Below are 13,968 nucleotides of genomic sequence, written 5' to 3'. Positions count from 1 at the left end.
TCCTTCTGAAAGTGATCTTCTATATTATAATCAAGGTCAAAGTATGTTCCTTTCTTCAAGCAATGGTGGAAATAGATATCATGCTTCTCCAACTCTTCCTCCTCCTCCAGTGACTCTCCCCACGTCATGTATTCCTCGAGTTGTACTAGACAGTGATTGGTGTGCTAAATATGTCACTGATTGTAATTATCAATTTGTGTTATTAGACAGCTAGTTTACTATAATTAGATTTAATATGACTCTATAGATAGAGCTCCTCTATTGAAACATCCCAAAAATATGGTCCAAAAATTTTGTTTTAAAATTATTAAGAAAACCATAATTCAACCCTCAACATAAATAGGAAATCAAGAATCGTGTATCTCAAAACAACATGTCAAATACTGTATCAAAATCATGTAAAAATATCAGAATCTAAACATCCCAGGCTAAAACCGTGGTGTATGTCATGAGATCATCCCGAGCCCTTCCCCTTGCTAACGAAAGTACATGAGCCCAAATCTGAAAATTGTAAGCACGAAGCTTAATGAGTCTCCCCAACTACCACATACCATACATATATCACATAACATATCTTACGCCCCACCCCTGCTACATCGAGTCAAGCTCGGCATCGGATTTTCCAGCATCGGGCCCCACCCGGCGTCAAACCCCGCCCGACATCGAACCCTATTCGGCATCGAGCCCCACCCATCATCGACCAAATCTTGGCATACATATGAACATATCAACAAACATATAACATAAGTACATAATACTAACATGTAAACATTCCTCGAGCCCTGCCCGACATCGGACCGAGATCCGGAAACATACTAGCATTCCTCAGGAACCTCCCCAGTATTGGACCGAAGTCTGGAACACACTAACATAACATATCAACTAGACTTTCCTCGGGCTTACCCCAGCAACGGACCTAAGTCCGGAACACATAACACATAACAAACACATGCAAGAATCACAAAGACATCAAGCATACAAGCATTCCTCAGGACTGCCCGACATCGGATCGAAATCCAGAAAACATATAAGCCTACTTCGGGCCCCACCCGGCATCAGACCATGGTCCAGAACTGCTAGTATCTAAACGGGCCAACCTTGGTGCCTTAGACTCGTTCCTACAGGAGAGAACTCACCTCGTAAAGTTGTCGGCAAAATCTCATGGTGAGGAATATTTGATTGCTGCTCCTCGACTCCCGGCTATCAAAATCATAATAGTACTTAGTTAGAATCTGATAACCCTTCTCACGGTAAAATGACCATATTACCTTGGTCAAAGTCAATGCTTCTGATCAAGGTCAACATTCTCCGTTGACCGACTCGTCGAGTTCTATGTTGTCATGTCTCATGATAAACTAATTCAACTCGTCGAGTCCCTTAGCAGACTCGTCGAGTTTTATCTTGTTAAGAAATGGGGTAATACGAGCCAACTCGTCGAGTCCCTTCACAGACTCGTCGAGTTCTTCAGTTTTATAGTCTTAATCACGTCCGTCTAGCTGAATCACTTCCTAAACGCAATGGGTTCACTCAAAATCAGAGAAGGTTTGGGGAAACACGAATCGACTCGCCGAGTTGTATGAACAACTCATCGAGTCCCCCAAATGACAAATCCATACAATCGACTTTAATCAATTTCAACGCTTTCAGCTCACAGATCTGGACTCCTTAGGCTAGAATTACACGTAAAGTTGCTAACTTTCTGTGCATGCATTGTGTTATGAGGCTAAAACACCAATCCTAAGCAAAAATGGAGGTCTACATCATGGAATATGGCCATTGCTGAATAAAGGTGGCAACTTTGAGCTTCTAGAGCTCAAGAGTGCCCAAATCTGAAGTCATTACACCAACAAGAGTTCAAATCTTGGAAATGACCTTGGAAATGGTCCAAAAGTGACAACATGCAAGCCTAGAAGGAGATCTAAGTGAAAAGAAGCCACGATATAAGCATTATACCTCCAAAGGGTTTGAAATGCAACACAAACTCTAGATCTACTGCCTCTTCTTGAATCACCAAGGGTTTCCTTCCTTCTCCTAGCTTCAAATCACACAAATGGCAAGAAAAAGCTTAAGAATACTCAAGGGATGATTAGGGTTTTGAGAGTAGGATATGGAGGTGATGGAGGCTGGGGTGGTGGCCTGATATGATGCTTAAATAGGGTGCACACCCTAAAGATTAGGTTTCCTCATGACGAACCACTCGTCGAGTCAGGGCTTTCGACTCGTCGAGTAGACCACTTAAATCCCACGTCCAAACTGGAATCTACTCGATGATTTAGGGCCGCCAACTCGTCGAGTAGCTCTTAAAAAATAAATACTTAAATAATTAAATGCGTACCAGGAACGGAATGTTAGAATTCTCCCCCCACTTGTCTTAGACTTCGTCCTCGAAGTCTGCTGTGTCTGAAAACAACTTTGGGTAGTGCTCCCTCATCTCCTCCTCGGGCTCCCAATTCCACTCCTAGTCATTGCGGTGCTGCCACTGCACCTTCACGAGCTCGACCCTCTTGTTCCTCAGCTCCTTCATCTTGCGATCTAGAATCGCCACCGGTCTCTCAATGTAATTCAGGTTGTCATCAACCTGGATATCCTCTAAAGGTACAACCACTGTGTCATATACTAAGCACTTCCGTAGCTAGGAAACATGGAAAGTGTTGTGGATCTGGATGAGCTTGGCGGGAAGATCCAGTCTGTACGCTACCTTGCCCACCCGGGCTATGACTCTAAAGGGGCCGATATATCTGGGGCCCAGATTTCCCCATTTCTAGAACTATGTGAGACCCTTCCCGGGTGACACATTTAGGAGGACCATGTCGCCCTCCCAAAACTCCAAGTCTGAACGCCGCTTGTCGATGTAGCTCTTCTGCCGACTCTGAGCAATCTGAAGCCTGCTTCGGACCTGCTGGATCTGCTCTATGGTCTTGAGTACTACCTTCGTACTCCCCATGGCCCTCTGACCAACCTCACCCCAACATATTGGGGTCCTACACTTCCTATCGTAGAGCATCTCGAAGGGAGGCCGGTCTATACTGGTATGGTAACTATTCTTATATGAAAATTCTGCTAACGGAAGATAAGTATCCCAACTACCACTAAAATCCAAAACACATGCACGAAGAATGTCTTGGAGAGTTTGAATTGTCCTCTCACTCTGTCTATCCATTTGTGGATGGAAAGCGGTGCTGAAATGGATATGAGTATCCGTCTCGTCGTGAAACCGCTTCCAAATCTGGAAGTAACACGGACATCTCGGTCTGACACCATTGAGATAGGCACTCCATGATGTGCCACTACCTCTCACACATAAATCTCAGCCAGCTTCTCGACTGATATGCTCTCCTGGATCGGGATAATGTGAGCATTCTTGGTCAACCAATCCATGATGACCCATGTCGAATCGGCCCCCACGTGCGGTACTGGGAAGCTTGATGATAAAATCCATAGTAATGTCCTCCCACTTCCACATGGGGATGTCTAATGGCTGCATCTTGCTGTGAGACCTCTGGTGCTCTCCCTTGACATTCCTGCAGGTCAGGCATCTCTCCATGTACCAAGCTACATCCCGCTTCATGCAGGGCCACAAGTAATCGGGTTGAAGATCTCTGTACATCTTCGTCACCCCGGGATAGATGAATAACCTAGACTTGTGGGCCTTATCCTTCAATATTTGCCATACTCCACCCGAGTACGGCACCCAGACCCTGCCATGCAGGGTCAAGAAGCCACGGCTTTCATAATCGAAGGAGGCCACCTGGCCTATGATTCGCTCGCATTTACGGGCGCTCCTCCTTCAGGTCCTCGACTTGCGCCTCTCGGATCTGCTCCAGCAATGGAGTAATCACTATCATCCTTAGACAGATGTCTCGGATCGGGGTCATTACCACTTTGCGGTTCAAGGCGTCGGTCACAACATTGGCTTTGCATGGATGGTAAAGGATCTCGCAATTGTAATCCTTCACCACATTTAACCACCGGCGTTGCCTCATGTTCAAATTCGGTTGATCCATGAGGTACCTCAAACTCTTGTGATCTATGTAAATGGTATAACGGACACCGTAGAGGTAATGCTGCCAAATCTTGAGGGCGAACACCATAGACCCCAACTCTAAATCATGTGTCAAATAGTTAGCCTCGTGAGGCTTCAGCTGTCTTGAAGCATAAGCTATCGCTTGACCTCACTGCATCAACACTGCTCCAATGCTTGTGATCGAAGCATCACAGTAAACTATGAATTCATCTACACCCTCTGGTAAAGTGAGAATCAGTGCCTCGCACAACCACTGCCTGAGCATCTCAAAGGTTGCCTGATGCTTAGGTCCCTAGCGAAAAACCACTTACTTCTTGGTTAGTCGGGTCAATGGAACTGCAATCTTGGGGAAGCCCTGAATAAATCTCCTGTAATACCCTGCCATACCCAAGAAACTTTGAATTTCAGTTGGAGACCTCAGAATCTCCCACTGCATCACGCCCTCTATCTTGGCCGGATTGACTAGAATACCCTTCTGGTTGACAAGATGCCCAAGGAACTGCACCTCACGCAACCAGAACTCACACTTGGAGAACTTCGCAAAAAGTATCTCCCTCCTCAGTGTCTCCAGCACCTCCCTCAGGTGCTCCTCATGCTGCTCCTAAGTCTTGGAGTAAACCAAGATGTCATCAATGAAGACTATTACAGACCGATCCAGCATCAGTCTTTATACGCGGTTCATGAGGTCTATGAATGCGGCTGGAGCATTGGTGAGCCCAACAGCATCACCACAAACTCATAATGCCCATAGCGAGTCCTAAAAGTTTTCTTGTGCACATCATCATCCCTAACTCTCATCTGGTGATACCCTGACCGTAAATCAATCTTGGTGAACCAAGATGCTCCCTGAAGCTAGTCAAACAAGTCATCTATCCTCGGAAGTGGGTAACAATTCTTCACCGTTACCTTATTCAGCTCACGGTAGTCTATGCACTTGCGATGTGACCCGTCCTTCTTCTTCACAAAATGGATCAGGGCTCCCCATGGTGAACTACTCGGCCTAATAAAATCCTTGTCAAGAAGCTCTTGCAGCTGCGTAGAAAACTCCTGTATCTCGGGAGGTGCCAACCGATATGGTGCCTTTGCTATTGGGGCCGCACCATGGACCAGGTCAATCCTAAACTCAACCTGTCTCTCCAGAGCTATCCCTAGTAAATCCTTCAGGAATACGTCTGGGTACTCTCGCACTACCGATACATCATCAACTGTCGCCTTACCCTTCTCCCGGGTATCCATTAGATAGACGATGTATCCTGCACACCCCTGCTAAAGGTAGCGCTTCGCTCTCGCTGCTGAACATAAAATCAATCCACGTTGTGGCCTCTCGCCTTGGATCACTAACCCTCCCCCACTAGTAGTGTGAACCCTCACTAACTATTTCTCACAGTCAATCACTGCCCCATTAGGGATCAACTAATCCATACCCACTATAACCTTATTCCCACGTAGGGGAATAGGAACCAGGTCAACTGAAAACTGTTGATCGAATAACTACAATGTAAATCCTCTATGAACCCTAGAAACCCTGAAGGTCCTGTCATCTGCTATCTCTACATCAAGTGGGCAATCCAACTCCCCTGGAGCTCCTACGAATTGCTTTCTAAGTGCGAGCGACACAAAAGGTCAGGTGGCATTTGAATCAAACAGTACCAAAGCTGATATATCGTTAACTAGGAACGATCCTATAATAAAACACATAAAACATGAGAGACAATCAAGATAAATAAAGAGATAAGGATAGAATACATACTAGTCACAACATCGGAAGTCGCACGTGCCTCCTCTGCAGTTAGCTAAAAATCCCTACTCCTCATTGTGGGTGCCTCAGCCCGGCCCTAACGGCCATCTGTAATCCTCAATGTGGCAGGAGCAGGTGCCGCCACCTCTCCTGTTGCAGCTAAACTCGGGCATTGGGACCGCTTTTGTCCCCTTTGATTGCACTGAAAGCAAATCAGATATGATCCTGTCGTAGTAGTACCAGCACTACAATCCCTGCTCATATGAACAGTTCGGCCGCACTTGAAGCGGACCGAACTCCCTGCCTTGTATAGCCCCTCATGCATCTTGCCGCATTTTCCACATCAGTTGCGGCCCTGCTGGCTCCTTGGTCTGTGATCTGACACCTTGGGCTTCTAGCCCACACTTACTGCCTGCACCCCCTCGATTTTCCTCTTCCTTTCCATCTCCAAATCTAGATCCCTTTCCTGAGCTCTCTCAATTATGTCTTCCAGCGTCTTGTAGCTGGAACGACTCACAAACTGCCATAGGTTGCTCCTCAACATCTCATGATATCAGGCCTTCTTCATATCCTCGTCCGCCACGTACTACGGAACAAGAAGGGCCCTCTCCCTAAACTTGGTGGTGATCTCAGTCACCATCTCAGTGGTCTGCTATAAATCCTAAAACTCTCTCACTAGCTGTTGCACCTCAATCACAAGTGCAAACTCGATCCTGAACTTGGCGGAAAAGTCACTCTAGGTCATCACATCTAAAGCTGCGTCATCACCGTTGGCATCTCCGAACTCTTCCCACCAATCCTGTGCTCTGTCCTTTAACAGACAGCAAGCAAGTCGGACTTTGTCCCCCTCGGGACATCTGCTCATATGGAAAGTTTTGGTGACATCAACCAACCATCTATTGTAAGCATTGGGATCCTTAGCCCCATGATAATCTAGAGCTCCACAAGCTCTAAACTCCCTGAAAGTCACCGTACAAGCCCCTCGCATGGCCACCATCTCAGTGCAGAATGCATTCAACCTCTCATCGAGAATCTCCATGATACCCTCCTTGACCGTACCAAAGATCATAGGAGTCTGGTCTAGTATGCTACACGTGATCTCTGAGGAGATGAGCTCCCTAGTCTGCTCATCTAGCTACTCAGCTCCAAAGCCTGAGCCTGATCCCTCGCCGGCACCTGAACTGCCAACTGCTGGTCTAGGGCATAAAACCACCATTCTGAAAAACACATCATAACAAACATCAGAATACTAATCAATTCTCGAGGGATCACATACACTACAAGTTCCTTGGATTCATCTCAGCCTTCCATGACTCGAGTACGGATCCTCTGCTTTCAATAGTACGGGCTCATACTACCTTCTACATCTATCCGTACTTTCCTCAAGAACTGCCTTGACTTCACCAAGTCCCTTTTACTACTAACGCTTCACGCGCTACTCTCGTCCTAGGCTTGCCCTAGGGTAATCACCATTCCACTCACCGCCATTAGTTGCGTAAGAAGTCCCTTCTATCTTCCCCTAACTAACTCGTGAATACCATTACATATCACTAAGACTAGATATTTCTTCGAAGAGAGATCCTACCCTACAACGGTTGGACTCAAACAAGAGCTGTGAAATAGAGCTAGACCTAACCTTCTAAAATTATTTAGTCCTTGCAATATGTAACTTAACATATTCTTTTACTAGTTAGTAAAAGACAACTAGAACTCCTAAAAGCACAAATCAAGCAGCATTCGAGCATTGAGTAAACACAATCAAGCATATACTAGTCAGGCCATCATACTGACTAATCTGTACTAGCCTGTAGTTTCTCATAAAGCTGATACACATATAACAGGCACATAAGGCATCCTTCCTAGATCCTTAGTCCTAATCTAGCATGCAGTTCTCATAAAGTTGATAATCATATCATAACATAAACTTGTATGGGAAATTTTGGGAGTACTAACTTGAGCTCGGCTGATTGCATGCACCACACCCTTTTCTCTTTTTCAAAAAAAAAAATCTTTTTCTAAAACTCTTTTCTTTTCTCAAAACCTTTTACAAAAATGATTTTCCTTTTGAAAATTTCTATACCAATTCTTTAGTTTGAGTTCAGACATACCCGAAAGTGTGCCTGAATCCCTCCAACCAAGGCTTTAATACCAACTTGAAACATCCCAAAAATACGGTCCAAAAAATTCATTTTTAAATTATTAAGAAAACCATAATTCAACCATCAACATAAATAGGAAATCATAAATCGTGTATCTCAAAACATCATGTCAAATACTGTATCAAAATCATGTAAAAATATCAAAGTCTAAACATCCCAGGCTAAAACTGTGGTGTGTGTCATGCAATCATCCTGAGCCCTTCCCCTTGCTAATGGAAGTACTTGAAACCAAAACTAAAAACTGTAAGCACGAAGCTTAGTGAGTCTCCTTAACTACCACATACCATACACATATCAAATAACATATCTTGGGCCCCGCCCCTGCTACATCGAGTCAAGGTCGGCATCGGCTTTTCCGGCATCGGGCCCCACCCGACATTGAACCATATTCGACATTGGCCCCGCTCGGCATCAAGCCTCGCCCGACATCGAGCATATCTCGGCATACATATGAACATATCAACAAACATATAACATAAGCACATAATACTAACATGTAAATATTCCTCGGGCCTCGCCCGGCATCGGACCAAGATCCGAAAACATACTAGCATTCCTCGGGAACCGCCCCGGCATCGGACCGAATTCTGGAACATACTAACATAACATATCAACTAGACATTCCTCGAGCTTAACCCGGCATCGGACCTATGTCCGTAACACATAACACATAACGAACACATGCAAGAATCACAGAGATATCAAGCATACAAGCATACAAGCATACATGCATTCCTCGGGACCGCCCCGGCATCGGATCGAAATCCGGAAAACATATAAGCCAACTTCGGGCCCCGCTGGCATCGGACCGTTTTCTGGAACTAATACTATCTAAACGGGCCGGCCTTGGTGCCTTAGACCCATTCCTACAGGAGAGAACTCACCTCGTAAAGCTGTCGGAAAAATCTCATGGTGAGGAATATTTGATTGCTGCTCCTCGACTCCCGGCTATCAAAATCATAATAATACTTAGTTAGAATCTGATAATCCTTCTCATGGTAAAATGACCATATTACCTTGGTCAAAGTCAACGCTTCTGATCAAGGTCAACATTCTCCGTTGACCGACTCGTCGAGTCAACTTTTTGACTCGTCGAGTTCTATGTTGTCCTGTCTCATGATAAACTAAGTCAACTCGTCGAGTCCCTTAGCAGACTCGTCGAGTTTTATCTTGTATAGAAATGGGGTAACACAAGCCAACTCGTCGAGTCCCTTCACAGACTCATCGAGCTCTTCAGTTTTATAGTCTTAATCACGTCCGTCTAGCTGAATCACTTCCTAAACGCAATGGGTTCACTCAAAATCAGAGAAGGTTTGGGGAAACACGAATCGACTCGCCGAGTTGTATGAACAACTCATCGAGTCCCCCAAATGACAAATCCATATAGTTGACTTTAATCAGTTTCAACGCTTCCAAGTCACAGATATGGACTCCTTAGGCTAGCATTACATGTAAAGTTGCTAACTTTATGTGTATGCATGGTGTTATGAGGCTAAAACACCAATCCTAAGCAAAAATGGAGGTCTACATCATGGAATAGGGCCATTGCTAATTTAAGGTGGCAACTTTGAGCTTCTAGAGCTCAAGAGTGCCTAGATCTGAAATCCTTACACCACCAAGAGTTCAAATCTCGGAAATGACCTTGAAAATGGTCCAAAAGTGACAACATGCAAGCCTAGAAGGAGATCTAAGTGAAAAGAAGCCAAGGTATAAGATTTATACCTCCAAAGGGTCTGAAATGCAACACAAACTCTGGATCTACTGCCTCTTCTTGAATCACCAAGGGTTTCCTTCCTTCTCCTAGCTTCAAATCACATAAATGGCAAGAAAAAGCTTAAGAACACTCAAGGGCTGATTAGGATTTCCAGAGTATGATGTGGAGGTGATGGAGGCTAGGGTGGAGGCCTGATATGATGCTTAAATAGGGTGCAAACCCTAAAGATTAGGGTTTCCTCTTGATAGACCTACTCGTCGAGTTAGGGATTTCGACTCGTCGAGTAGACCACTTAAATCCTGCGTCCAAACCGGCATCTACTCGATAAGTTAAGGCTACCAACTCGTCGAGTAGCTCTTACAAAACAAATACTTAAATAATTAAATGTGTAGCAGGAACGGGACGTTACATCTATGTACAGTAAGACATCAATACACAATATACAGAATTCTTATACCAAGCTTGTTTTGGTATCAAATCCAATCATCCAACCCTAAGGCAGCTGCCACCTCTCTTCTTCTTTTTTTCCCTATTCTTGCAAATCGGTCAACAATGGGCATTGCATCCTTCACCACTATGGATAAAACTATTCACAACTTTCACAAGTTTAGATTTACCTTAAGCCCTACCAATTATGGATATTGGAAAACAATGATCTAACCCTTCCTCATCACAAATGGTCTTTTTGGCTATATCGATCGATTTATTTCTTGTCCATCTAAAACCAAACCATTACAGCTACACCATCCCCTCAACCAAATCTTGATTATTCTACATGGATCTCCACTTATGCTCATGTTCGCATGTTGTTGCTTTCAACGATCTCTGAAGCCTAATTCAACCATGTACAAGGTGATACTTCTCGTGAATTATGGCTTTCCTTGGAACGTGCTTATGCACCACACACTTCCTCATGAGAATATACCCTCAAAACTCAACTACTAAAGATTGAGATGAAACCTAAAGAAACATCTGCTACCTATCTTGCTCGAGCACAAGAGTATTCCCATGCTTTAGCAAACATTGGTGAGCCTATGAAGGAAAAATACATTGTTATGTTGGTTATTTCAGGTCTTAGAGAAGAATACAATTCCCTGAAGTCCACCTTGATTGCATGACAACCTCATGTTGCCTTTTTGGAACTTTCTGGATTACTTGCTGATCACGAATACATGATAAAAAAGATCGATTCCACTATTCCGGCTAGGGGTGGCAAATCAGGCAGTCATTCCGTGTTTTTATCTAACACGACATGACACGAATTATTTTCCCTCAACGCGAACACGACATGAAACGATGTCGTGTTTGTTTTCGTTAACACGAACACGAAAAAATAAAAAACATGAAAAAACCGATAACACGAAATAATTTACCAAAAAAATTCCATAATTTCATTCATAGTTCTTGCAAAAAAGTTAAATTAAACATAATAAATACGCATTTAGTGACATAAAATAAGATAAAACGTCATAAAATTTTGCTAAATGTCTTCAATCTTGTGACTCCATTTCTTCATGTGTACCATTGGCATTGTTATCCAACTTCATAACATCTTCGGTAAGATTTTGTAAACATAACTCTTCATCACCTACAAGCAATATTAAAAACATATTAAAAAATATTAAATACTTTATACAAATGTTTCAAGAAGAATACAAATTACCTTTAATCCCAAACAACCAGCCTTTTGCACAAATTAGAGCTTCAACATTTTCATGTTTCAACGAACTTCGATATTGATCAAGAACACGACCACCATTACTAAAGGCTGATTCAGATGCAACCGTGGAGATGGGGATGCTCAAAATATCTCGATCCATGGAATCAAGTTCCGAATAACGATATTGATGAGCTTTCCAAAAAGAAAGTACGTTTATATCTTCAGTTATGTCACTTCTTGGCTCATCTAGGTACATCTCTAATTGTAATTTTTGAGACAAAGCAAACTCCTTAGTTTCAAACACTACGAACTCCTATAAAAACAGAAAATTAATTAGTATAATTAAAAAAAAAAAAAAAAAAAAAAAAAAAAAAAAAAAAAAAAACTTAGGGAAATTTTCAGAAAAGTCTCAATATTTATGGAAAAGTTACACTTTAGTCCCAATATTTTTTTTAATGAAAAAGTCTTGAAAACCAGCAAAATTTTGCAATTTGACCATTTTTGACCGGTTGAAACCATTAACAGATTAATTAGGACTATTTCGTAAACTAACCCAAAATATTGAGACTTTTTTGTAAACAAAAAATATTATGACTTTTTCTGTAAACAAAATATTAGGACTTTTCTAGAAACAAAACCCTTATTATTATTATTATTATTATTATTATTATTATTATTATTATTAAGAATACTATTTTTTGAACTTGTTATTATTAATATTGTTACTAATATATATATATATATATATATATATATATATATATATATATATAAATGCATTTAAATGAAAAAATAATATTAATGACATTGTTTAAGGGTGGATATAAAGGAGATGATGATGCTTTTAGCATTGAAATCGTGAATGTCTGCTCATATATTTTTACTTTGTATATGATCTTTTCACATTTGTTATTATTGTTTTCAGTTCAGAATATTAATACTTATCAATTTAAAAGAAGTTGCATATTTGTAACATTGTTTATAAATAGTTTAAGGTAGAAGGGTTTCTCACTTTGTATATAAAAATGTTTAAAATAGAAGAATTACTTTTCCGAATCCAACAAATCCACTACAAACATCTACATAGGTAACCCATATCAAAATTCAAAAAATATTAATTACAATATCATGTTTAATAAAAAGTAATAGAACATGTTTTTTGGATTAATACTTTTTAATTTTGATTAATACTTTTGAATTTTTCCTATTACTTTTTATTAAACAAGATATTGTAATTAATAGTTTTGAATTTTGATATTTGCTACCTATGTAGATGTTTGTAGTGTATCTGTTGGATTTGGAAAGTAATCTTTCTACCTTAAACATTTTTATATATAAAGTGAGAAATCCTTCTACCTTAAACTATTTATAAACAATTTTACAAATATTCAACTTCTTTTAAATTGTTAAGTATTATTATTCTGAATTGAAAACAATAATAACAAATGTGAAATGACCATATACAAAGTAAAAATATACAAGCAAACATTCATGATTTCAATGCTAAAATCATTATCATCTCCTCCACCTCCACCTTTAAACAATGTCAATAGTATTATTTTTTTCATTTAAAATCATTTATATATATATATATATATATATATATATATATATATATATTAGTAACAATATTAATAATAACAAGTTCAAAAAATAGTATTCTTATTTATATTTTTAACAATAATAATAATAATAATAATAATAATAATAATAATAATAATAAGAGTTTTGTTTGAAGAAAAATCCTAATAATTTGGTTTATAGAAAAATCCTAATTTTTTTGTTTATAGAAAAGTCTCAATATTTTGGGTTAGTTTACGAAATAGTCTCAAATTAATTTGTTACCGGTTTCAATCGGTCAAAAATGGTCAAATTGCAAATTTTTGCCGGTTTTCAGGACTTTTTCGTTCAAAAAAAATCTTGGGACTAAAGTGTAACTTTTTTGTAAATATTGAGACTTTTCTGAAGATTTCCCAAAAACTTATGCAATAAACTAATTATAAAAAACAATTAATTACTAAAAACAACTTCTTACTTGTAGCATTTCTCTCGTGCTTTTACTAAGTGTTGTGTCATCTTTCTTTTTGTAAACAGTTTTACTTGAATCACTTGTTGAAATGGTTGATGATCTATAAGACATGGGTGATTCAATAACGTATTCACCAAATAGATCATGTAACTTCTCCTGAATACTATCACTATGCTCACCAAAACTGCTTCCATAAAGTTTTTTGTAAGTAAACTCAACATATTGCATTTTATAACGTGGATCCAAAACTGCCAAAATCGGACTATACTCGGACCAATATTTAGAGAACCTCTCATACATTTTGCAAGCCATTATCTTTATAAACGTATCCGAACTTTCTATTTCGTCTTTTAAATTTCTTTCAATCGTGGAAACTAAAGGAAAATATAAGTTTGCTGTGCAATACTTATTTCCAGAAAAAATGCATGTGACTTCATAAAATACTTCCACAATTTTGAAAATATTTTCTAATTTTCCCCATTCTTCATTACTTGGACAATCTAAGTAATTAGAATCACTTAGTGCTAAACGGAAAAAAAAAGCACGACGATAAAAAAAGGGTACTTTCAATCATAAGAAAAGTAGCATTCCATCTAGTTGGAACATCTTGTCGCAAACCTTTTTTTTGGATTCAAATTAACCTA

At 40.3% G+C, this 13,968-nt stretch overlaps 1 protein-coding gene across 1 annotated transcript; it reads right to left on the bottom strand.

The window, feature by feature from the left end:
* Positions 1-11,125: 11,125 nt before the first annotated feature.
* Positions 11,126-13,636, bottom strand: LOC145067510 (zinc finger BED domain-containing protein RICESLEEPER 2-like). The gene is made up of 3 exons (XM_079014636.1): positions 13,331-13,636; positions 11,299-11,608; positions 11,126-11,223 (listed from the first exon to the last, which is right to left on the bottom strand). Exons 1-3 carry the CDS (start codon positions 13,634-13,636, stop codon positions 11,126-11,128), a joined length of 714 nt encoding a protein of 237 aa, XP_078870762.1.
* Positions 13,637-13,968: the final 332 nt, after the last annotated feature.

This window comes from Lactuca serriola, chromosome 8, assembly GCF_051521515.1.
Source record: "Lactuca serriola cultivar US96UC23 chromosome 8, Lser_US96UC23_V15, whole genome shotgun sequence".
NCBI lineage: Eukaryota > Viridiplantae > Streptophyta > Magnoliopsida > Asterales > Asteraceae > Lactuca > Lactuca serriola.
The sequence above is the reverse complement of the archived record's forward strand: the minus strand, read 5'-3'. Positions and strand labels throughout refer to the sequence as shown.